Source organism: Microcaecilia unicolor, chromosome 10 (genome assembly GCF_901765095.1).
Source record: "Microcaecilia unicolor chromosome 10, aMicUni1.1, whole genome shotgun sequence".
NCBI lineage: Eukaryota > Metazoa > Chordata > Amphibia > Gymnophiona > Siphonopidae > Microcaecilia > Microcaecilia unicolor.
This window is the reverse complement of record NC_044040.1, coordinates 70442554-70468211: the sequence shown is the minus strand read 5'-3', so window position 1 is coordinate 70468211 and position 25658 is coordinate 70442554. Positions and strand designations below refer to the sequence as shown.

The following is a 25658-nucleotide window of genomic DNA, read 5'->3' as shown; positions in this document are numbered from 1 at the left end:
AGATCCATAGTTCAAGCTGAAAATAATATATTTTTTTCTCCTCAGGATCAGTACAGTACTATAACAGTTCCATACACAATCTCTCCAATCTTTTAGAGTATCTCCACACTACTTAGAAGTCACAGAACAACCCCCCCCCCCCACCCGTTTACAAAGCTGCATTAGCAGCTGCCGTGTAGCAATGCCAACACTGCCCATTCAAAGTGAATGGGCTGTGTCGGCAGTATTGCACCGCCAGCCGCTAGCACAGCTTTGTAAACAGGAGCCCAAATCTCTTAGAAATATTTTTCTATTCTTCAGAATTTTAATTAAATTCCTCACCAAATTACACTTCCTTGAAATACTTTTTCAAGTTTAACAATTTAGCAGCAAATTCCCTCCTCAGAGAAGAATTAAGATTAAGTTTTTCTGCTCAAAATTTAAATAAACCTTCCCAATATTCACAGTTACTTTACATTCAAACGTTTCTTTATTATTCCACTCAAACATTTACATTTATTCCTCAAATTCCACTCTTTCAGTCAGAGAATCCAAGAAGCACCTCTTCTCTCTTTCATGTCTTCCGTTGCTCTCTACAATAGCTGTTTTTCCCTAGCTCCTTTCTTAACCTGTGCGGACAATCAGGAAGCAGCTCTCATACAGCTCAAACCTCCTTTACAATCTATACACTATTTTTGATTAAGACTACTATTTAAAACCATTGTTTTTGCTTTAAAAAACCTGGATCTAGTCACAGCCATGTATAAACATGAATTATGTGAAATTTTGATTTTTCTACACCTTAAATTACTCAAAATGCGTGACCACCAAAACGCAACATTTTGCATAAAAACAGACCATAACTAGGTTCATAGCACACCTCTACCACCTTTCTACACCTCTATTATATATTTAAAAAAATATTTTCAAGCTTTCTGTATCAGGTATTCAGCGCTGCGTGCATCCAGTAGCGCTATCCAAATGCTAATAATAATAATAATTTTAAAACCATAAAAAACTTTATTTAAATAGAGCAGGTGTCAGTGCAGGTCTCCAGTGATCTCACTGAGCACGCTCCAACTTTGGGCCATCTCTGAGCTCCGAACAGCCCTCCTGCTAATCCCAGCATTCTCTGAGCCGGATATGCATAATTCATGGTCTTTTTTTCCATTTGCAATTGCGCAATCGTGCACATCGCTATTAAAACATTGTCCATCTGATAAGGACTTTTCCCTGATTTCCTCCAACTTATTTTTTATATTTTTAATAATTTTATAGGTGGCAGTGGCTTACAAAATGTTCTGGGGAAACTCTGGAGCCATTGAGCTATTTTTCCCCATTCGTCACTGATATTGTCACCGCACATCACGATGTCCTGGTTTCACCCTGCATCTTTAAGAGCCTCAGCAGGCTTCAGCACAACTAGGGGCTTTCATGAATGCTGCCCCCCAGCCTACTGCAACCCCCGGGCCAATGTGGTGAAAACACATAGGCATAAATATAATGAAAAATAAAATCTGGAACTACAAATCCAGGGATGTAATGGGGCAAAAGTAGAACTGGATTTACCTGTTCATTTAGGGGTCCTTTTACTAAGCTATTTTAGAAAGTGGCCTTAGTGTGCCCTTAAACGAGCTTTTCTCATGTGCTAAGGCCATTTTTACAGCGGCAGTAAAATGGCTGATTTTATATTTTTTCAATTAATGGCCATGCACTAATGTCACCATTAGCATGCAGTCATTAAAAACAATTACCACATGGGCACTTACTGCCACCCACTTTGTAGGAGGTAAGAGCTCACATGTTAATCCCGTGTTAATCAGTTTGCATGCAGTAATGTAGATGTGCTAATTGATTAGCAGAGGCACACCCACCCTGACACAATCCTCAACCAAAAAATAAAAAATCTTTTTAGCGAGATCATTTGTAATTTACCACAGGACACCTAAGTGCATCCAGCACTAGCATGTTTTTTCCACGGCTTAGTAAAATGACCCCTTAATGACAGATCGTGGATACAGCTTTTGACTGGATTACTACAGTAGATTGACTTCTGGACAGAGAAACGAATCCAGAGGACAATAGTCAATAATTTGTGGTAGTGGTGGAATTGACTGAAACCGCCTGAAGAGCAACAGATATGTGTCCCCTTGGGGAAGGCGCTCCTACCCAATAAAACCAGGTAAAGGGTACCTTGGCTGGGGGGGGGAGGGGAGGGATTGTGCTTGAGGAGTTGTCCTTGTGTTCGTTTTTGTTCTATAGGACCATGAAATCAGAAGCAGCACTCAAGTGGATGGCGGAGCAGATGCAGGTGCACCAAGAGGCCTTGGAACACCAGTTTTCCCAAGCCATGGAGAGACAGTGGCAGCAACAGCAACCCATGCTGCAACTGATGGAAGCACAAATGAATGAGCTACAATGCCTGGCCAATGGATTACAAAAGACTGTGACCCTTCTAGCAGGACCCCAGGGCCAAACCCCATGGATTGGACAAAGAGACTGACTTTGACCAAGTTGGGATCTAGGGACGACCCAGAGGTCTATTTGACTACTTTTGAAAGGATAGCCACAGTGGTTGGATGTCCAGTAGAGCAGTGGGCTATCAGGCTCTGTATTTAAAAGGTGAAGCCCAAGCAGCATATAGAGCACTGGATGCCAACAAAGCCCTGGACTATAAACAAGTACAAGGGGGAATGGCCAAGGGTAGTAGAGCAAAATCTTATGGATTGGACCACCCAATGGTTAGAACCTGAGTGGCAAACTATAGAGCAATTTCTAACCCATTCTACCTTCCTTAGCCAAGATATGGGTCACGTGGCAAGGACCAAAGACAACAGGGGAAGCCACAACCCTAGCTGAAGGAATGGGGAATGGGAAGCAGGGAGAATCTTCCCCACGAAAAGTTTTCCCCCTTGGGCGACCCCTCGATTTGTGGAAATTATCAAAGGAAAAAAAGGGAAAACCAATAGAAGGGCAGCAAGGGTAATTCCCAAGGAGGTACGGAAAAGATGGTGGGAATGCACAAGTGGTGGCCCTTGTCATGAAATCCAACACCCCCCCTTAAGGTGTTTAAGTTGTGGGGAAGAAGGCCATTTTAAGAGATAATGTTGACTAATGGAGTGTTCAGTCTCGGATACCAGCACTGGCTCCTTCCAAACTGAAGGAGGGTTGGACTAGGCCTTATAATGAAGGATGAAGATGGCTGGGCTGGATCTAGTAGAACTGTTGGACACGGGTAAATACCAGTCACTGATGTCAGGGCCCCTTGCCAAAAGGATAGGCATTGGGAGAAAGGAGGGGACATTTAGTGGGGCAGTGTAAGTCCGGTGTGTTCATGAGGACATCAAACAGGAGGCCACTTTTGAAATTGGGATCATGTGGGAGGGAAAGACGCAATCCCTAAAAGTAGCAGTAGTGGAGAGGCTTCCTTTTCCTTTAATATTAGGTCAGGATTAGGTGGGGATGAAGGAAGAGTTAACCTCTAAGGAAGGTTGGGTATCCATCCGGTCAAAGGACTACCCCACAGAGGAAGCAGAAAAATTCAAATTAAGAGACATATTTCCCTTTGAAGATCAAGGAGTGATAGGGGACCTGGGAAAGACTAGGAGGCTTGGGTCAGATTGAAGTCCAGTATTTAGGCCATTGTGTAGGGGGAGATTGGGTAAAACCTATGTCCTCAAAGGTAGAAGCAATCCAAAATGTAAAGACCCCCCCCCCCCCCCTCCCCAGACCAAGAAGCAGTTGTGAGAATTGTTAGGCCTGATACGATACTATCAGAAGTTTATCCTTAACTTTCCAAGTTAGCTGCTGACCTCACAGCACTGTTATGGAACTCTCAGCCCAATAAGTTAAAGAGGGATGTATTGCAGACTGCGCCTTTACTCTTTTAAAGGAAGCCTTGTATAAGGAGCCAGTTTTGAAGAATGTAGATTTCCACCAAGAATTCATTTTACAAACTGATGCCTCAGAGGTAGGCTTAGGTGCAGTACTGAGTCAAGGGATAAGGGAACAGGAGCACCCTATTTTATATCTCAGCAGGAAGCTGAATGAGACCAAGCAGCAACATTCCACTACCGAGAAAGAATGTTTGGTGGTAAAATGGACTATATGTAAATAGGAGTAAATTCATAACATTCAGACATCCAATAATAACCACAATAATTAGTGCTGGTATAGTCATACAACTATTTAAATAATAAAAAAATGAAATTTTATTCATACACTTAAAAAACATAACACATAGCAATGCATTCAATGAGCTGGCTCAAGGCCACTGCCCTTATTTGACTCAACCACTGACTCTCAAAATGTTTTTCATCAAAAATATGTAAATAATATAAAAGAGAAGAGCTCAGTCCTGTACCCAATAATGAATCCTGTGACCTTCAATCTTCGGTACAAAATCAATCAATATCCAGATCTCCCAACAGGCTCTAAAACGCCCTGTAAGATCACTAATCAAGTGTCCTCTCCACCTGTAGTTCTCAGCGGGTTTTAATTAGAGCATAGCTTAGGCACACTATTTTCTTCTCTTGACATATAGCAAGTGATCCCTGAGGCAACTATGTGGTTTACAATTTCTAAGGAGAGCAAATAAAATTGGCAACTATGTGCCGCTGGAAGTCTCGGCAGCCATTTTTAAAGAGCGAAGCGGCAACAAGGGGGTCAGCGAAGGCAGCGGGCAGTAAAGATTGGGGATCTTTCCTGCCCTGAAGACTCCAAAAGATCACCAGGGTGGCTTCACGTATGTGCCGGGAGGGCACCCTGGGGCTCGGGGGAGGGGAGGCAAGGTGTCAGATCACGGCAATGGCAGGGAGCAGGAGAGAGTGCCGCGGGGCCCCTGGAGGCACGGGGCCCTCTGCGACCACACCTGTCGCCCCTGCCTAAGACCAGCCCTGCATATTTCACTATAAATGCTTCTTCAGGAGGAACAAACACATAACCTATAACACATATACACAAAAAACACAAACAACCCACCCCCCAAAAGTAGAAAAATACTTTATACTCAATCAAAATGAAATACATCACATTACAATCCTAATACAAGCAATGGCAGCTTACCAGGAAAATACAGAAACCTCAGTCATAGTGAGTCAGCAACTACCATAAAATACTATTACTTCCCACCATGTCACTACGCACGTATATCATTACATCAGCATGACCTCCCTCAATTCACGATTGGTCAAACATCACTGAATCCTCCAGTCCTTATCCCCATCATATTAACCACTCCACCTTATTATTCAAGCCACCCAGGGCCATTGTTTTCCAAGTAAAAATGAATCATTGTTCCCGTTGTAACAATGTAGTTGACACATCCCCACCCCTTTGTAAGTGCACCTGTATCAAAAACATATATCGTAAATCTTCCAAAGAATGTTTTGCAAATAGCCAGTGTTCAACCAAGGGTGCTTCCCTCTTCTGAATCCTAATGTTGTAATATGTTCAGATATGCAATATTTAATCTGCCTGAGGGCTTGACCAATATAATACAATCTGCATGGACACATTATACAATTCACAACCTGTTCACTTTGACAATTCATAATAGATTTTTAGATGGAACATTGCTGTAGAGTGAGGAATTCTAACCAGAAACAGACATAAAATATTTATAGTAAATACAATGACCACATGGAGAATGGCCACTAGACTATAAATTGGCCCACTGATGTGCCAACAATTCACCCATATTACTATTTCTGTGATATGCAAATTTGGGGAGTTGTTAGAGGGAGGAATGTACCCCTAACATATGCCAATACTTCCCATTCAATTTCCTTATAAGATATGCATTTTGAGAATATGTTACAGTAGGTGATCATCACCAGATGGTGTGGTTTAATATTAAGATAGGAGTAGAGAGGGTTCATTCAAAAGTGAAGGTTCTAGATGTTAAAAAAAACTAATTTTATTCAAATGAGGGATTACTTTAATGAATTGCTGTCTGGATAGGAACATCTGGAAGAAGTAGGAAAGCAGGGAGCAAAACCAAAAGGAGCTATTGTAAGGATAACAAACCTTTTTATAAGGAAAACAAAGTAAGAGGAAAAGGAGGCTGCCTTGGTTCTCAAAAGTAGTAGCTGAAAAGGTAAGGAAAAAGAGGTTAGCCTTTATAAACTACAAGAGATTGCAGAAGACAGGCGACAATATCTGGAAAAGCGAAGAGAAGCTGGTTGAGTAGTCAGGAAAGCCAACATGCCAATGGAAGAAAAAACAGCCAATACGGTAAAATGCTACTACTACTACTACTTATCATTTCTAAAGTGCTACTAGACGTATGCAGCGCTGTACACTTGAACATGAAGAGACAGTCCCTGCTCAACAGAGCTTACAATCTAATTAGGACAGACAGACATAACAAACGAGATAAGGGAATATTAAAGTGAGGATGATAAAATAAGGGTTCTGAACAAAGTAAATAAGGGTTAGGAGTTAAAAGCAGCATCAAAAAGGTGGGCTTTTAGTTTAGATTTGAAGAATGGAGGAATAAAACATTTTTTTAGATATGTTAGTGATCAGAGGAAGTGCAAAAGTGGCACTGTGAGGCTCAGAGGTGAAGGGGATAAAGAAAAGGTGGAATTGCTTGACAAATATTTCTGTCCCATGTTCACAGCTAAAGGGCTGGGAGCAGGACCACAGAAGACAAACATAAATAGGAATGGAGGAGTGGTAGTCCCTGAATGATTTTCAGAAGACTGTGTTATTGAGGTGCTAGCTAAACTAAAAGTGGGCAAAGTGATAGGGCCTGATGGCATATATCCCAGAGTACTGAAGGAACTTAGGGGAAGTTATAATGGCTCCGCTGGCTGACCTTTTCAATGCTTCTCTAGAGTCTGGAATGGTCCTGGAGGACTGGAGAAGAGCAGATGTGGTCCCTCTCCACATAAGCGGAAAGAAGAAAGAGGTTGGGTGCTACAGGCTGGTAAGTCTGGTAAGTAAATGAATGGAAATGCTTCTAAAACAGAGAATAGTAAAGTTTTTGGAATCCAGTGGCTTACAGGACCCGAGGCAACATGGTTTCACTACATGCAGGTTTTGTCAGACCATCTGATTAATTTTTTTAACTGGGTGAACAGAGAGTTAGCTCGAGAGAGAGCACTATTTGTGGTGTATTTAGATTTTAACAAAACCTTTGACATGGTTCCGCATAGACGACTAATAAACAAACTGAGTGCCCTCGGTATAGGTCCTAAAGTGACTGACTGGGTTAGGAACTGGTTGAGTGGAAGGCAACAGAGAAGGTAGTGGTAAATGGAGCTCATTCTGAGGAAAAGGATGTTACCAGTGGTGTGCCACAAGGTTCGGTCTTTGGGCCGGTTCTTTTTAACATTTTTGTAAGCGATATTGCTGAAGGGCTGTCTGGTAAGGTTTACCTCTTTGTGGATGATACCAAAATCTGCAATAGGGCAGACACCCCTGATGGTGTGGACAACATGAAGAAGGATTTAGCAAAACTAGAGGAATGGTCTGGAATTTGGCAGCTTAGATTTAATGCTAAAAAAATGCAGGGTCATGCATTTGGGCTGCAAACACCAGAGGGAATGGTACAGTTTAGGGGTGAAGAACTTTTGTGCACAAAAGAGGATCTTAAGGTGGCCAAACAGGTAGAAAAGGCAAAGGCGAAAGGTAGAAGGATGCTTGGGTGCATAGGGAGAGGAATGGCCAGGACAATTCTGGAGACTGCACCTTCAAAAAGGATGGAATCAGTCCAGAGGGTGGCTACTAAAATGGTCAGTGGTCTTTGCCATAAAGTGTAGGAGGACACACTTAAAGATCTCAATATGTATTCTGTGGAAGAAAGGAAGAAGAGGGGAGATATGATAGAGATATTTAAATACCTATGTGGCATAAATGCACAGGAGGTGAGTCTCTTTTAATTGAAAGAAACCTCTGGAACGGGGGGGGGGGGGGGGGGGGGGGCATAGGATGAAGATGAAAGGGGATAAACTCAGAAGTAACATGAGAAAATACTTTTTCAGAGAAAGGGTGGTGAATTCGTGGAACGGTCTTCCGGTTAAGTGGTGGAGACAAAAGCAGTATCTGATTTCAAGACAGCTTGGGACAAGTAAATAGGATCTATGTTTCAACAGTTTTGTTACTCAAATACAAAACAAGTTGAGATGCTTCAAAGAATATATAAGTATTAGAATGATATTTTACCATACGCACAAAAGGAAATTTAAGTACAAAAAAGCCCCTATAGCCAACAGCGTAGGATATTACAATAAAAATTGCTTATGCCCCTCCGAAGGGACACCACCTTGTAAGTGGTGGAGGGGCTTCCGTGTTTCAATGACTATGCTGAAGGGTTATCCATATCAGACAGGCCTCTGAGGAGAAACCAGACAAAGAGTGTCCCAAATTAGGGAGAGGGGAAAGATGGTGACCTGAAGCTCGTACACTCAACGGCCCAGCTGTCCTCTGAAGTTCAGTTTTTGTTCACTTGAAATTTCCTCTCTGCATTGCAGTTGCCTTAACAGAGGAAGGGGACAATGGGGGGTCAGCCGCCGATGACCAGCGTTTTCTCCCCTGTGCAGCAAGTGTGGGACCGCTGTGTGACGAGCTGCCCATAGATGACTGGGTTGATGAGTCCTTTGATTAGCGCCGACGAAGGAGCGTCGATGCTCTTGGACCTGGAAACAACTTCATCACTCAAAAATCATTTAACCACCATGCCCAAAGGAGTGGAGGAGTGAGTCAGGAGTGTATGCTGAAACGGAAGTAGTTTACAGCTGAACCCGTGTCGGCGGTGCTACTCCTAAACCCTTAAGAGTTATCAGCTTGGAGTTTTTGGCTCCCGTGGAGGTTGCATTGAATGTCATCTGGAGGGTGCTCCAGGACCTGACGGTGGTAGAGAATGACTTTGCTTTAGATATAGTTTTGTTAATGAGCCACATGGATAATCTAATGGAATCCTTTGAGAATATACAGCAAATGAAATTCTACTGAAGTAGGAAACGGTTAAGATTTGAAAATGATAAAAGACCAGAAAAATTTGAACAAAATGAATATTGTTACAGATGATTAATATCGAGATTGTTGTTTTCCCAGAGTTCCGGGTATGACTCCTAATGTTTTTTTTCCTCTGAAATGATTTCTCTTAATATATTAATTCAAAAGGAGTGAAGCCTGTGAAACTGGGATTACTTTAATCAGCGGGAATTGGATTGGAGATTCAAGGGTTTGTATTGTTAAACAATTTCTGGTTTTAAAGGGGAAAAAATGAAATCAGGTGTATTACTTTCACTAATATTGGACAATAAGTATGTTTCCAATGAAATTGATGGGACTATGCACCGTTATGGTCTTGAAGAAACCAACCAGATGATCAATGTGGAATAATGATTTAGATAAATAATAACTGGGGATAATCGGGTTAATACCACGTTTTCTTTGTTTGCTGTTGTTTAAATTGATCTCCTTGTCTTGTTTCACTCTCCCTATTTATTTTGTGGTCTAAGAAAGAGAAAGATTGTATAAAATCCATTTATCTTGTTGAGATTGTTTTCTTCTAATATTGTTTTAATGTACAATCATCTCTGTTTTACTGTTTTGCAAGTGATCCTTGTAAAATGAAAAAATTATAAATAAATGATTAAAAAAAAATTGCTTATGTCTTCTCTGGGAACTACTACTACTACTACTACTACTACTACTACTACTACTACTTCTACTACTATAGAAATGCTAAATAGTAGTAGTAGTAGTAGTAGTTGGCTTTTGCAAAATCAGGAAACATTCTAACATTCAAAGAGAACATCTCATTTTTGCCCAAGCTATTTCTGCATGTTTCTTCCCAAGCAAATGTGTGTGTTCAAGACAATCAAGTTTTGCACCCATGCTAATCAGGCTTTACAAAATATTGAAACTGTGCTCCTAAGTATATAGTGGGTAATCTTATAAAGTTGCTTAGAATTAGAGGTCAAGCAATACCTATTAGTACCCTATTTTATGAAGGTATACAAACACCTATGTATTTCTATAAAATTGCCCCTGAAAGGGAGCAGAAATTGGCTAAAATGAAGCTGCAGACATTTACATGTACTGTAAGCATGAATACATACATATGCATGTAAATCATGACTGCCCATACTCTGCCCAAACCTTACACTCACCAAGGTTGTTTGCTAGTACATGCATTCATCATGGGCACTTGTATCCATGGAGTAATTTCATAAGAGTCATACACACACAAAAAATCTGAAAATCATCTGGGTGGATATGACACTTCAATTTACATTTTAACAATTTCACTAACAGGAGCCAAATATTGAATAATAGAAACAAAAGAATGATCCCTGTGAAATACCATATGGAAAAGAATGAGATTCCTTTTAGTAAAGTACAGCACTTTACAAAAAAAACAGAACACTGCATCAGTGATTTTATGGTGAGAGTACTAAAAGGAAATTTAAAGGCAATCCAGGAACGTAAGACCTTTGAATTCAAAATGATGAAATACCAGACAGGACTTAACAAAGATCTGGGTTTTCACCCTCTTATCACCCATCCATCTCTCCTTGTCTCTCACCCACCCAGCTCTCCCTGTTTCTCACCTAACCCACCCCCACCCTCTTCCTGTGAGACTGTCATTTGAATGCTTTTGTGTTTCACTTATATATTCTGATGTTTGTCAATATTTGCTCATTTCTGATCTGAAAAATAAGGGTTACCCTTGAAAGTTAATTAAAAAAAATGTAATAAGAGTTCAATAAAAAAGGGATCATCTTATTTTCTTTTCTATTTTTTGTTTTTATTTCTATTTATTACTAGGGTTACCATATGTCCGGTTTTACCCAGACATGTCTTCTTTTTGAGCACACTGTGGGAGGTCCGGGCGGGTTTTTTCAGCCTGTCGTTTGTCCGGGTTTGTGGACAAATGGGCAGGCTGGAATCAGATGTTCCACCATGGCCTTAAAAAGAGGACAAGTAAGTCTCCCGCAGTCCTTGCAGCTTGCTAACGGTGTCCATTCTAAATGACTGTTGAGACTTCAAGCAGCGGCCTCACAAGACTTCCAGAAGTCTTGTAAGGTCACCGCTTGAAGTGCTGGTAGTCATTTTGAAGTGGTACCTGCAGTGAGCGGGCAGTGGCATCGCCGGGCAGGAAAGAGTGGGCTCTTTTCCTGCCCTGAAGAGGCCACTAGACCACCAGGGGACACTAAGGCAAGGTAGGGAAGGGGATGTGGAATGTGGGTAGAGGGGTGAGGGAGATGTAAAAAAACAGGTGGGTGGAGGCAGGCTAGAAAAAGATTTGGTGGGGGGAAGGGAAATATATAGAAGGGGATGGCTTTCTTTTGAGGGGGTCAAGTCAAGGTAACTGTGTGGCATGGGGATGGGGAGGGGGAGGGGAGTGACAGAGTGTGGGGGTGTGGGGAGGGCGTGTGGAGATGGGGAGGCGGTGGGGTGAGACGGAGAGGGAGGGGCGGGACAGGCTGAAGAAAGGAAGCAGCCTGCTTTTCCTGATGATGCCGGCCCAGCACTGCTTTAAAAATGTTAATCCCTGCAAGAAGAAGAGGTGCTGCATCAGGTGGAGGGGGTGGGGTGGGGAAGAGATGCCCGAGAAAGCCACAAGGAAGGAGGACGCCAAGAGGAGGCACGACAAGCCCAAATTTTGGGAACTGCTTGTTAAAGTAGCTACTTTAACAACCAGCTCCTGAAATTCTTAAAAAACTAACAAACAGCTCTCACAAGCTGGTGCGAGCCAACTCCAGCACACCACTGAGTACAGTGCTGTGTATGTCAAGTAGCACTATAGAAATAATAATAATAATAATTATTATTATTGTTATTAGTAATAGTTGCTTCAGTTCAATACAAAAATTATAAGTAAAGGAATATAAACTAAAGTTCACTCACGAAATCTGGCACGCGTGGTGGTGGCTGTTGTTCCTGCATCGCTCCATAGGTAGGAGTAATACTTTGTTCCATGGTGTCCAGGACTAAGTAGGAAACAAAAGAAGGGGGAAAAAAAGGCAACACGTAAGCATAATAAATTCATGAATGAATGAATGGCTCATTGTTTTTCATAAGCTCATACAAGTACAATTCATAGACACAGTATTGTAAGAGATTCTGGGATTATACAAATTGCATATATTCATGATTGTGTCCATTAGAGGGTAATGTTATAACCAGGTGCATGTGAAATAGCATATGCATACTCCTTCTTGCACGGTTTAGTAAATGTATTTATTTTTATTTATCTCATGCCTTATGAGTAGCTGTCCAAGGTGAGTTATACTCAGGCACCATAGTTTTTTTCTGTTTCTCAAGGGTTTATAATCTAAGGGGCCCTTTTACTATGAAGAAGTGACATATTTATTCAAGATGCATGTGTTGCGTACGCACCCCCTATCAGATCTGCCCCCCCCCGCCCATTTCATAGTGCAACTTAGCAGTGGCATAGGATGCATCTCCTGCGCCCACCCACCCACCCCACCCCCGGTACCTTAAAATCATCTCTGCTCCAGTCTTCACCTGGGCAGCGGCAGCAGCACTCATAGGCTGCCTGTGGCCTGCACCAGGACTTCCTCTTTGAACTGTGCCACCCCTTCTGACACAACTTCCTGTTTTGTAAAGGATGGGACGGTTCAGAGAGGAAGTCCCAGTGCAAGCGGCAGGCAGCCTATGAGTGCCGCTGCTGCTGCCCGAGCAAAGACTGGAGCAGAGATGATTTTAAGGTACCGTGGGTGGGGTGGGTGGGTGGGCGCAGGAGATGCATCCTATGCCACTGCTAAGTTGCACTATGAAATGGGCTTAGTGCATCCTAATGCAGGACTTTCTTGTTCACTAAGCTCATTTCTAGCATGTCCATAAAACAGGCATTTTTTATTTTATTTGCTGGTCGTGTGCTAACGCAGGAGCTCTTACTGCCTCCAATTTGACCATATGGCTTATCCAGTCTGCCCATCCATGCTATCTACTCTCCCTATCACTCCCTTAGAGATCCTACGTACCTGTGTTATTCATTTAGTGCACGCTAATATGAGCACATTAGCTGACTAGCACTTCCATGCCCATTCTCTGCCTCTTACATGCCCCCTCCCAAAAAAATGTAAAAAACAAAATACTGCATGGTTATCACTTGCAAAAGGGAAAATTATCACCCCCCAATATTCAGCCAGTCGGGGGCGGGGAGGTGGGCAGCATGTTAATGTCTGCCTGTGGTGTTGAACATTCAATGCCGAGCCATATCCGGTTGCTGGCATTGAATATTCTTTTTTTTTTTTTTCAAAAGTCATATAGCACATGCCCGGTTAACTTGATATTTAGATCTAACCGGCCATTCGTTAGCATATAAACATAGGACAGCTATTTATGTGGTCCTATTTATGCGCTAACACTGCCCGGTTAAGAATATAAAAACAGCCATATTGGGTCAGACCAAAGTGCCCCTGACATAGCTGGCTTGCACTTTAGCGATAACTGGTCATTTTCAGCGAAGACAACCGATTAAGTGCTGCAGAAAATGACTGGATAGCTGCTGATAAGTGAGTTAACTGGTTGGCAGTCATTCCTGGCAGATTAACTTGCTTTGAATATTAGCCAGCATGTGTTTTGTGGTAAGCCTTTTTTCTCCCTTTAAGCGTGCATCTTTAAGCATGCATTAGAGTTTAACATAGTTCAGTAAAAATGCCACTAGCAATGTTCAGAAGTAAACACGGGCACAAGAGACCATTAGTGCCGGACTAGCGCCTGTGTTTACCAGCGCACAATGCTCAAAAGGTCCTACCACGGAAAACAATGAGCTTGCCAGACAACAATACAAATGAGGCCATTTCCTATCCCACCAATGCTCAGACACAGGGCCGTGCCTAGGGTCTCTGGCGCCCCCCTGCAGACTATCAGTTGGCGCCCCTACCCCCCGTGAAAATGATCATGCCCCCCCCCCCCCCCCCCGGTGAAAATGATCGCTCACCACTTGCCACACTGACAGGAATTGTCAGCAATATTCTTAGAAACAAATTGCTATACATTGCAAAATAAGATAGCAGATGTAAATTCTCAAAGTGGACATATTCCAAACGCTATTTAGACAAAAATTAAACTGAACCCCCAAGATGCCAGACTCTGCATACAATGCAACACCACAGAAACAGAAAATGTCCCCTAGTACTGTGCAAAATATAAAGACTGCAGATGTAAATTTGAAAAAAACTAACAAGAACCAATCACCACTTTACAAATTAACAAATAGAAATAAAACAAATATAGAAAATAAAATAATACCATTTTATTGGACTAATACATTTAGCTTTCAGAGGCCAAAACATCCTTCCTCAGGTCAATACAGTATAGTGCTGTTACAGTATCCTATCCTGACCTGAGGAAGGGGGTTTTGTTCTCCGAAAGTTAGTCAAAATGTATTAAAATTAGTCCAATAAAAAGATTACCTATTATAAACATTTATTAACACAGCTACAATACTACTATATCCTAAAGCAAAAAAATAAAAGTAAATATTTTATTTACAGTTTGTTGTCTCTGGTTTCTGCTTTCCTCATCTTCTTTTCACTGTCTTCCTTCCTTCCATCCAGCATCTGTCTTTGTTCTCTCTCTGCCATCCAGTGTCTGCTCTCTCTGCTGTCCCCTTCATCCAATGTCTGCCCTCTCTCCCTGCTCCTTCCATCTACATCTGCCCTCTATCTCTGCCCCTTCCATCCACCATCTGCCCCTGTCTGCCCTCTCTCTCTCCCCCTTCCATTCACTGTCTGCCCTTTCTGTCGCTTCCATCCACTGTCTGCCCTTTCTCTCTGTCCGCTCAATCCACCATTTGCCCTCCCTCTCCCATCCATCTAGGGTCTGCCCTCCCTCTCACTCCCCCTTCCATCTAGGATCTGTCCCCTCTCTCTGCCCCTTTTTTTCAGCCCCCAGTTCCAGCCCCACTATCCCACCAGTCCCCAGTTTCAGCCCTAGCCCTTTTCTCCCACCAGTCTTGAGCTTCGGCCCCCAGCCACTTCTCACTGTCCCCTTTTCAGCCCCCAGTTTCAAACCCAGCCCTTTTCTCTCACTAGTCCCGAGCTTCAGCCCCAGCCACTTCTCCCTGTCTTCTTTTCAGCCCCCAGTCCCCACAGTTTCAGCTCTTGTCCCTTTTCAGCCCCCAGTCCCAGTACTAGCCCCCTTATCCCACCTACCCTCCTTTTCAGCCCCCAGTTCCAGCTCCCTTCATCCACATGCCTTGCATTAGGGCCTCCCCTTTCAGCCCCAGACCCCATCTGGGCTCCCCTCCCCATCCTCTTCTCCCATCTGGGCACCCCATCCCCTTCTGCCATCTGGGCACCCCAACCCCTTCTCCCATCTGGCCACCCCATCCCCTTCTGCCATCTGGGCTCCCCACCCCATCCCCTTCTGTCATATGGGCACCCCACCCCATCCCCTTCTGCCATCTGGGCTCCCATCCCCTTCTGTCATCTGGGCTCCCCTCCCCATCCCCTTCTGCCATCTGGGCACCCCATCCTCTTCTGCCATCTGGGCTCTCATCCCCTTCTGCCATCTGGGCTCCCCTCCCCATCCCCTTCTGTCATCTGGGCACCCCATCCTCTTCTGCCACCTGGGCTCCCATCCCCTTCTGCCATCTGGGCTCCCCTCCCTATCCCCTTCTGTCATCTGGGCACCCCTGATCCGACCCGACTACCAGCTCCGTCGAGATGACAGCGGGTGGGGGGGGGGGGGGTGCTCCGCTCCCGCTGCTCCCACCCTACCTTCTTTTAAAAAAGAAATCAGTAAAGCGGCGTGGCAAGCAGCGCAGCTTCGCGTCTGCCCTGCTTGTAAAACAAGTAGATCTCCTCATCGGGCCTTCCCTCACTGGGTCCCGCCCTCCTCTGAGGTAACTTCCTATTTCCTCGAGGGCGGGACCCAGTGAGCGAAGGCCCGACGAGGAGATCTACTTGTTTTACAAGCAGGGCAGATGCGAAGCTGCGCTGCCTGCCACGCCGCTTTACTGATTTCTTTTTTTTTTTAAAAAGGTAGGGTGGGAGCAGCGGGAGCAGAGCGAGGGTAAGCACCGCGGTGGCGCCCTCCAGAGGTGGGCGCTCCCCTGCGGCGCTTACCTCGCTTACCGCATCGGCACGGCCCTGCTCAGACAAGAGAGCAATCAAAAAGTGTGCCCTTACCGCTGAAAACCTAAGGTTGAGCTGGCGTTACCCAGCCTGGGATCCTGACAAAAAAAAGAGGAGGGGAGAGTTACCAGGGGCCCCAGAAGAGGAGTCGGAGTAAAGAGGTGACAGAATACTGCTGCGTTTATGCCAAAATAATGGCATGGGAGCGGCACAAAATATTGTTGCCGAGGGAAACTGTCAGCAAATGAAATCAAGAGCTTCGTTGATCAGGTTTGTCTAAGATTACATGGAACAGCTTGGGCTGCAAGGCATGGCGTTCTGAATTTTGTACATCCATAGGTGCATTTCACTTCTCCGAATTCTGAAAATGATGCTATTTGCTACGCAGTCCGATAAGATATAATGTGACCGCGAACTGATAGCACATTTATTGTGATTATTTAAACACTTGGGAATAGCTGGGGGAAAACTGCTGTTGTTTTGGCGAGCAAACCACTTCCCCCGGATTTCAGCGTGTTGCTTGCTGAAATGCTGCCACGTACTATAACTGGCACCTCTTCCTCTTCCTTCCCTCTTCACCCCCTCTGGCGGTCTAGGCATACACTCAAAAGCTGTGCTTAATGCACAACTCTTGAGCACATGCATGAGGCTCCATCCTACCCCTTAACTTCCAAACAACTTCCAGATGCTCAATGCTATAAGCACGCCTATATTTGCATTTTAGTAGTGTTCAGCATTAGGGAGTTGTTCTGACACACTGTTCATTACAGCACTGGAGTTTTGAGCATCGGTGTCTAAGTTTGTATCTGAGGCAGCAGAGAGTTAAGTGGCTTGGCCAAGATCACAAGGAGCGGCATTTGAACTCTATTTTCCCTGGTTCTCATCCTGCTGTTCTAACCATTAGACTACTCCCCCGCTCCTGGACTGGTGAATTTTCAAAGCAAAAGTATGAAAACCCGCTGGAAACTCACGAAAGATAAACACAGTCCAAAAACCAAGTGAGAAATGTGTTCTCTGTAACTACCACTATATAGAAGAGTTGGGGGCCACACTGCACGGCCGTCGGCATTGAGTTGAACTGGCAGCATTACAGAAGAAGTCAAGGAAGTACTGAGGCCCTTGAGGAAGCCGCATGGTAAAACGGGTCCCTGTAGGGCTGTTTTTTCTACTGCCCCGCACTGCCACATAAAAGCTAAGTTTGACTTTTTTCATTATTTGTCACATTCTGAAACTGTTTTTGCACTAATGAAAATAGTTGGGGGGTTTTATAACCAATGATAGAAGCCAGCACTGTGACTGAGACACTGGTGTTGAATATTACAACAGCACAGGAGGTGTCACGGGCGTCTGAGGTCTTTTCTCCCAACTCTTGCAAAAAATCAAGTGAGAAATGTGTTCTCTGTAACTACCACTATATAGAACTCTTCTATATAGTGGTAGTTACAGAGAACACATTTCTCACTTGATTTTTTGCAAAGCAAAATTATGCACATACTTCAACTAGGAAAATTACTTTGAGAAGTTTGTGTGTTTACATTAACACCTGCTCTTTATCACACACATAAATGCCTATTTTCGAAAGTACATGAATAAACGCAAACTTCTCCTGAACCTGAGAACACCTTTACTCAGTTTTGGTAAAGTTACATATATAAAGGTTGTATGCACAAAACTTCATGCAGTATATGCTCCTAGTTCAGCACATAAAACACTGCTTTACATGCAGAATAGCTTTTAACATTGCTTTTATTCTACAGCAGTATGAAATAATTTATTTTAGATTTAAGCAATAAGATTTGGGATGCCCTAATTTCACAGACCGTGTGGAGCTGGGCAGTATGCACCTAAGGGAGAAGTACTGTTTGATTCTTTTCTAATTTACTGTTTGGTGTGATTCTTTTCTGAATAATTCAGTGTTTGGCTTTCTTTGAGTGTTCTTTTACATCTCTCGGGAATGCTCAGGCTTTATATTGTTTTAATTAAGTGCTTATTTGCCTCAGTGTCTCGAACTGATAAAAAAAAGAAAAAAAAAGTTTGCTCTCTGCTGCTTTCTACCCTACAGTTTCTTTAAAAATTTGTGGCTCTTTGGCTTTAGAAATTCGATTGTGACCTGTTTTGGGTCTTTTACAAGAGAGATCAGGATTTAGCCTGGGCTTGCAGTTTTAAATAGACAACCAACTTCACCTAGACAGTGTTCCTCAGTCATATCACAATGAGGTAATTTCACTGTTTGTTATCCTTTACCATAGCACACAGAACACTGCAAATTGAGGTAATTTCCTCTGGCTGTTTTACATCAAGTGCTCTGCTTGTTATATTTAACAGTTGGTTTTGGTTTTGATATTTACTTGTAATTTTATACTGCTGGATTTTGTAGGTAAACCTATAAAAGAAACACACATGATTCACATATCACATACATAAAACATTTCTAAATTTGAACTGATAAACCATTGTATACCCAATAACAAGTAAGGAAGCAACATGACTACACACAGGGGTCCTTTTACCAAGCTGCACTAAAAGGGGGCCTGCACTGGCGTCAGCATATTTTTGATGTGCTCTGAGACCCCCTTTTACCACAGCAGGGACCCTGTTACTGCTGCACTTGTTCACTGTGTTCTGTGGCTAGAGGTTACAGATAAAAAAAGAAGACTCGGAACCACTCAGTGGATGGTGACCCTCAGGCCACGCACTGTGCCTGACAATCCCACCGCTGCTACAAGAAAAGAAGACAAGGTTTGTCATGAAATTCCTAGCCACCCACCTGGGGCTACCCTGAGGCCACTTAAAGGGTCTATCCCCAGCACAGCTGAGGTCCATCTGTACCTGCCGCTTCTGCTCTACACTAGCACCCTCCTCTCAAATTATTCCCAGTGATTTCTAGGTTACTGGGGCTACACTCCCAGTGATCCCACAGTTCCTGGAAAGCACTCACAGACCCAACACACAAACCACCAGGATTCTTGGTCAGTCCAGACAAGCAGAGGCAATAAACTAAAAATATTTATTGTCATGAAAAATTTAGAACAATGAACTGAAAAGGTGCAATTAGCAAAACAATAACAGGTAACTGAATATAGATCTATAATTAAACTAACTAACATTTGTTTACTATCTAAATAGTACCTACTATGTAGATCAGGGCATATAGCTGCTCACAAGTTATCAAATATAACTGATCATAGGTCCTCAGCAAAGAGATCCTTCTCTTTTTTTTCTCCCTGACTAAGACTAGAGAAAAAAAGCCTGAACATTCTAAATAAATTGAGCTCCTGGGCCAATCTGAGCCCAGAACAAGTTTTAAAAGTAGCTGGCCACATCACTGCAGGTTACCACTTATCTGTGTTAACTAAAGAAGGAACAGTCTTTTCTTTGTAACAGCTTTTCTCTGTAACACCTGCTGGCCAAACTAGAGAAAATACACTTCAAGAAACAATCAATACAGATCACAGGCTTAAAACCCACTGTTTTGTCACATGAAACAATACCTGAAAAAGCTAAGTGAAACTAGTGAAGTAGTCAGGAAAAACAATGATGCAAATGTAAGAAAAAATAGCCAATATGGTAAAACGGGGGGGGGGGGGGGGGGGGGGGGGGATGGGGTACAAGGCATTTTTTAGATAGGTTAGTGGCAGGAGGAAGTGTAAAATGGACATTTTGACACTCATTGGTAGAGGGGAGCAATATGTAGAAGCTTATATGGATTAAGGCAGCATTGCTTAACAGATATTTCTATTCTATGTTCATCCATGAAGGGCTAGGAGTAGTTCCACGGGAGTGAAATACACATAGGAATGGCAGTGTGATAGACCTCAAACAATTTTCAGAAAACTGTGTTTGTGAGGTGCTAGCTAATCTAGAGATAGGCAGGGTATTGGAGGGAGCATAGGGAAGTTCTGGCAGCTCTGCTATCTGACCTTTTCAATGCTTCTCTAGAGTGAGGAGTGGTTCTAGAGGACTAGGGAAAGGTGGATATGTTCTCTCTCCACAAAAGCGAAAGGAGGAATTTGGGAACTACAGGCTGGTTAGTCTGATCTCGGTGGTGAATAAATTAATAGAAACCCTTCTAAAAGAGAGAATAGTGAGGTCACTGGAGTCAAATGGATTACAGGACCTCAGTCTATGTGGTTTTATTAACAGTAGGTCTTATCAAACAACTCTGATTAATTTCTTTGACTGAGTGGCCAGACAGTTGGATTGAGGGGGAGGTTTACATGTAGTGTGCTTATATTTTAGCAAAGCCTTTGACACAGTTTCATATCTGTGATTTATAAATTAAATTGAGTGCTCTCAGTGTAGATTCTAAAGTGACTGACTGGACTAGGAACTGGTTGAGTGGAAGGAGACTAAGGGCAGTGGGAAATGGAGTTCACTCTAAGGAAAGCAATGGTTTGCTGTAAGGACCAAGTTTTGGTCTTATTCTTCTTAACATTTTTGTAAGAGCCACTGTGGAAGTACTGTCTGCTAAGATTTACCTTTGTCATGACTTAGGGTTGGTGAGCCCTTGGGCCGCAGTCGGGTTTATGCTACCTACCAACCCTAAGGCTAGGCTGACCCCGGCTGGCAGAAGCGAGTCACACCTCGACAAAGAATAAATCAGAGATTGGCTCCTATAAGAGCCCTTGGGGATTGGCCAGAGAGAAACTAAGCCAAGAAATAGTTCTTAAAAGAGCCCCTGGGGGTACCCTGACAAGTCAAGGAGGAGAGTGGCTCTGAAAAGAGCCCTTTAGGGTTGACCAACGGTGTCGAGTTCAGGGAGTAGCTGGAACCTGAAGACCAGGAGATCTGAAGACTAGGTGGCCAGGCTGGAACTTGGCAGGAACATGGTTGCAGCCACGAACTGGAACAGGGTTGGAGAAGGGTGGCAGATACAGACTGGAACAGGGTTGCAACAGGATGGAAGACGAAGACTGGAACAAGGCTGGAGATGAGGGCTGGAATGAAGACTGAAATAAGGCTGGAATGAAGACTGGAACAAGGCTGCAACTCTAGACAAGGTAGATGACCCATTGCAAAGTCAGTCCTGAAGAGTCTCAGGATCCCTTATAAGGCCCCTAGTTCTGATGTTATCAGTGGGCATCCATAGGGCGTTCCTGCTGCTGGCCCTTTAAATCAAAGTTCAGTGCATACATGCCTAGGAGTGCCAGAAGTGGCAACAGCATGGCCAATTCACCGCACCAGGAAGGCCACCCATGGAAAGCTGCAGAACGTGTCCCCAATAACTGAAGGTAGGCTGTGTGTGGGGCTTGGAACACAGCCACAGCGGCCATAACAGCCTTTTTTGTGGACAATACTAAGATATGCAAAGAGGTAGATACACCTGATGGTGTAGAGAATATGGGAAGGCTATTCTCAAGTGAAGCTTGAGGAATAGCCCAGTATTTGGCAGCAAAGATTTAATGCTGAAAAATGCAGGGTGATGCAATTGGGCTACAAAAAGCTGAGGGAGAGGTACAGTATAGGGGGTGAAGTACTTCTGTGCATGAAAAAAAGTGAGACTTGGTTGTTATCATATCTGAAAATCTTAAGGTAGCCAAAAAGGTAGAAATGTTGATGGTGAAAACCAGAAGGATGCTTGGGTGCATAGGGAGAGGAATGGCCAGCAAGAAAAAGGTGATAGTGTCTCAGTATAAATCTCTGGTAAGACTTTATTTAGAGTACTGTGTACAACTTTGGAGACCGCATTTTCAGAAAGATACAAACAGGATGGATTTGGTCCAGAGGACAGCTATTAAAGTGGTCATTGGTCTTTGCCATAAAGTGTATGGAGATAGATTTAAAGATCTCAATATGCATACTTTGGAATAAAGGAGGCAATGGAGACATACAACAGAAATAGTCAAATACCTCCATGGCATTAATGAACAGGAGATGAATCTCTTTCAATTGAAAGGAAGCTCTGGAATGAGGTGCCATAATACGAACGTGAAAGGAGTTAGGCTCAGAAGTAATCTAAGGGAATACTTCTTTTGTGGAAAGGACAGTGGATGCATGGAATGGCTTCCCGGTGGAAAAGAAGTATGTATATGAATTCAAGAAAGCAAGGGACAAACACGTAGGGTCTCTAAGGAAGAGGAAGAGATAACAGGCAGTATGGAGAGGCAGACAATGGGCCATAAGGCCTTCATTTTCACCATTTTCTATTTAATTTCCTTGTAAAAAATCCAGAAGTTATCAGTACAACTTTCATGTAGTTGGTATACTGCCTTTCTGTAGTACAACCAAAGAGGTTTACATATTACATATCGGTACAGTGGGTATTTTCCCTCTCTCTAATTAACTCACAATCTATTTTTGTTCCTGCGGCAATGAATGGTTAAATGTCTTGTCCAAGGTCAAAAGGAGCTAAAGTGGGACTCAAACCCAGTTACTTCTCCACTCCATTTTTGAATTACAGCTGCCACTACTGGCATTGCACATAGTAGGCAGCTCTTTCTATATTTGGGAAAAGCAGTTAAGCAAAGTTTTTAATAAACTAAACTAAATCTTGAGATTCTGGTTCAAAGCTCAACTACTCCACACTCTACATCTGAAATTCAGCAACTCATTAAGGGGCCCATTTATAATGGAAATAGCACACACTAAATGCTAAGAAGCTCAGAGGTATAAAATGGGTTTCTTAGCATTTAGTGCACTAAAGCATGCTAAGCTTTAGTAAAAGTCCTAAGTCGAAACACATATATGGTTGGCATATTGGGATAATTTTATAAGGCACTTGAGTTTGTAGTACAGTGCTTTACTTAGAAAATGATAGCCAATAAAGGCATATGGCAGTGGTTCCCAAACCTGATCCTGGAGGCACCCAAGCCAGTCAGGTTTTCAGGATAGAAGACAAAAAAGCAGATCAATGGTAGATATACATAAACTTTATTGGTAAGTATGTATTGCCTGACACAGGCCGTGTTTTGCCCAGCAGGGCTGCGTCAGGGGCTACCACTGATCTGTTTTTTTGTCTTCCATTTTGGAGTTTGCAGATCGTCTGCCTTACTGTTTCTTGAGGTTTTCAGAATATCCACAAAGAATATTCATGAGAGAAATTTGCATACACTATCTCCACTGCATGCAAATCCCTCTCATGAATATTCATTGTGGATATCTTGAAAACCTGACTGGCTGGGGGGCCTCCAGGATCAGGTTTGGGAACCACTGCCATATGGTCTTTTCAAGCTGCCTATCCAACTTCTAAGCTCTATAATCTCTTCTGCACCCCCTGAGATCCTCTGTAATTGCCCCATGCTTTCTCAGCACCACCCCTACTGGGAGGCTACTCCACACATCCACCACCTTTTTCACAAGCATTACTCTTGAGTCTATCTCCTTTCACTCTCATCCTATAATCCCATGTTTCATAGCTTCCTATTAAATAAAAAAGGCCTGCCTCCTAGGCATTTATACCGTAGATGTATTTAGATGCTTGTATTATTTTCCCTACCCACCTTTCTTCCAAAGTATACAGGTATGTATTAAATCAAGTCTGTCACCATATACTTTTGAAAAAGATCACTGACCATTTTAGTATGTTCCCTCTAGACCAGGGGTTTTTGAGCCAGTCCTCAGGACATACCTAGCCAGTCAGGTTTTCAGGATATCCACAATGAATATGCAGGAGATAAATTTGCATGCACTACCTCCATTCTATGTAAATTCATGCATATTCATTGTGGATATCCTGAAAACCTGACTGGCTAGATGTGTCCTGAGGACTGGGTTGAGAATTCCTTCTCTAGACTGACTCTGCCTGGTTAATATACTTTTAAAGATGCAATCTCCAGAACTGTACACAGTACTCCAAATGAGGTCTCACCAGATACTTATAAGAAAGCACGATCACTTCCTTTTTTCCCACTGGCCCTTCTCCTATGCTCTCAAGCATCTTTCTGGCTTTTGCAATAATCCTTATCTACCATTTTGGCTATTTTCAGATCATCAGATATAATTACTGCTATTCCTTTGTGCCCAAACCTCACCCCAGGTGGTTGCCTAGTGTGGCAAACAGTAGCTGCAGTCAAAGCAAAACAGATCCCGACAGCCATACAAACCCAGCAAAACATTAATTTATGCTTTTTCCCATTTAATATTTAAAAGTATGATGTCCAATTATGTGTTTTTACAGGATCATTGTGAGAGGGATAAAACTAGGGTAATCAAGCTTTTTGAGTTTAAATTATTAAATTCTTGGGGGGGGGGGGGGGGTGGTTCTAGGAGTCTGCAAAATAATTGGGGGGTGGGAAAAGCTGACGATTTGCCTAAGATGTCTAATGTTCATACACAGGTTCTGCAGTTCACTTATTTATCCTTTACTAAACCAGAGATGCCCAGTTATCTGGTTCCAAGCTGAAGATTTTGTGACAGTCCTGGATTTCTAACTGCCACATCATGCTGCATTATAGGACTCGCAGAACTGATTTCAATGGACAGAATCAGGGACAACAAAATGCTACTTGCTTTGGGATGCAAGTTCAAAACCAAGACTGGCCAAAAGGTGTTCACCCTGGAAGTGTTTAACTTGGCATCTGTTACTGAGGATACATCTTACAATGGCAGAGCTGCCCAACTTACCCAATTCCAGGAGCAAGACCTTTTGGCTAATCCTGGTTTTGAACTTAATAAACAAAGCAGCCTGGGACTATAAATCTCTGATTCTACCCAATGAAATCCATGCTGCAGGTCTCATAATGTATCATAAGTACATAAGTATTGCCTACTAAATGGGAAAAATCCACAATTCCGGGAATAACATGTATAGAATGTTTGTACATTTGGGAAGCTCGCCAGGTGCCCTTGGCCTGGATTGGCCGCTGTCATGGACAGGATGCTGGGCTCGATGGACCTTTGGTCTTTTCCAGTGTGGCATTACTTATGTACTTATGCCATACTGGGACAGACCAAAGGTCCATCAAGCCCAGCATCCTATTTCCAACAGTGGCCAATCCAGGTCACAAATACCTGGCAAAATCCCAAAAAAGTACAAACCATTTTATGCTGCTTATCCCAGAAATAGTGGATTTTCCCCATGGTGTATGGACTTTTCCTTTAGGAAGCCATCCAAAACTTTTTAAAACTCTGCTAAGCCTTTACCACATTCTCTGGCAACAAATTCCAGAGTTTAATTACACGTTGAGTGAAGAAACATTTTCTCCGATTCAATTTAAATTTACTACTTTGTAACTTCATCGCATGCCCCCTAGTCCTAGTACTTTTGGAAAGCGTAAACAGACACTTCATGTCTACCCATTCAACTTCACTCATTATTTTATAGACATCTATCATATCTCCCCTCAGCCGCCTTTTCTCCAAGCTGAAGAGCCCTAGCCACTTTAGCCTTTCCTCATAGGGAAGTCGTCCCATCCCCTTTATCATTTTCGTCGCCCTTCTCTGCACCTTTTCTAATTCCACTATATCTTTTTTGAGATACAGCGACCAGAATTGAACATAATATTCGAGGTGCGATCAGAAAGTCAGGACTGGCCTAAATTTTCCCACTTGGAACTGGGTAACTCAGCAGCTTTGCAATGACTCAATCATAGAGCTTAAAACTTATGACTAGCTCATCACACTTACCCACAATATGAACTTAGAAGTTCCAAAAATTGCACAATAAAATTGCAT

The 25658-nt window shown here is 43.0% G+C and overlaps 1 protein-coding gene across 3 annotated transcripts in view; it reads right to left on the bottom strand.

Moving 5' to 3' along the window:
• The window catches only part of ANO6 (anoctamin 6), a 261187-nt gene that overhangs the window by 180776 nt on the left and 54753 nt on the right, over window positions 1-25658 (bottom strand). For 2 of the 3 annotated variants that reach the window (XM_030216966.1, XM_030216968.1), the window contains exon 2: window positions 11845-11927. The exons of the other annotated variant lie outside the window; for it this stretch is intronic. In XM_030216966.1, coding sequence (XP_030072826.1) covers window positions 11845-11927 — 83 coding nt within the window. The remainder of the gene's footprint in view (window positions 1-11844; window positions 11928-25658) is intronic. 3 annotated transcript variants of the gene reach the window in all.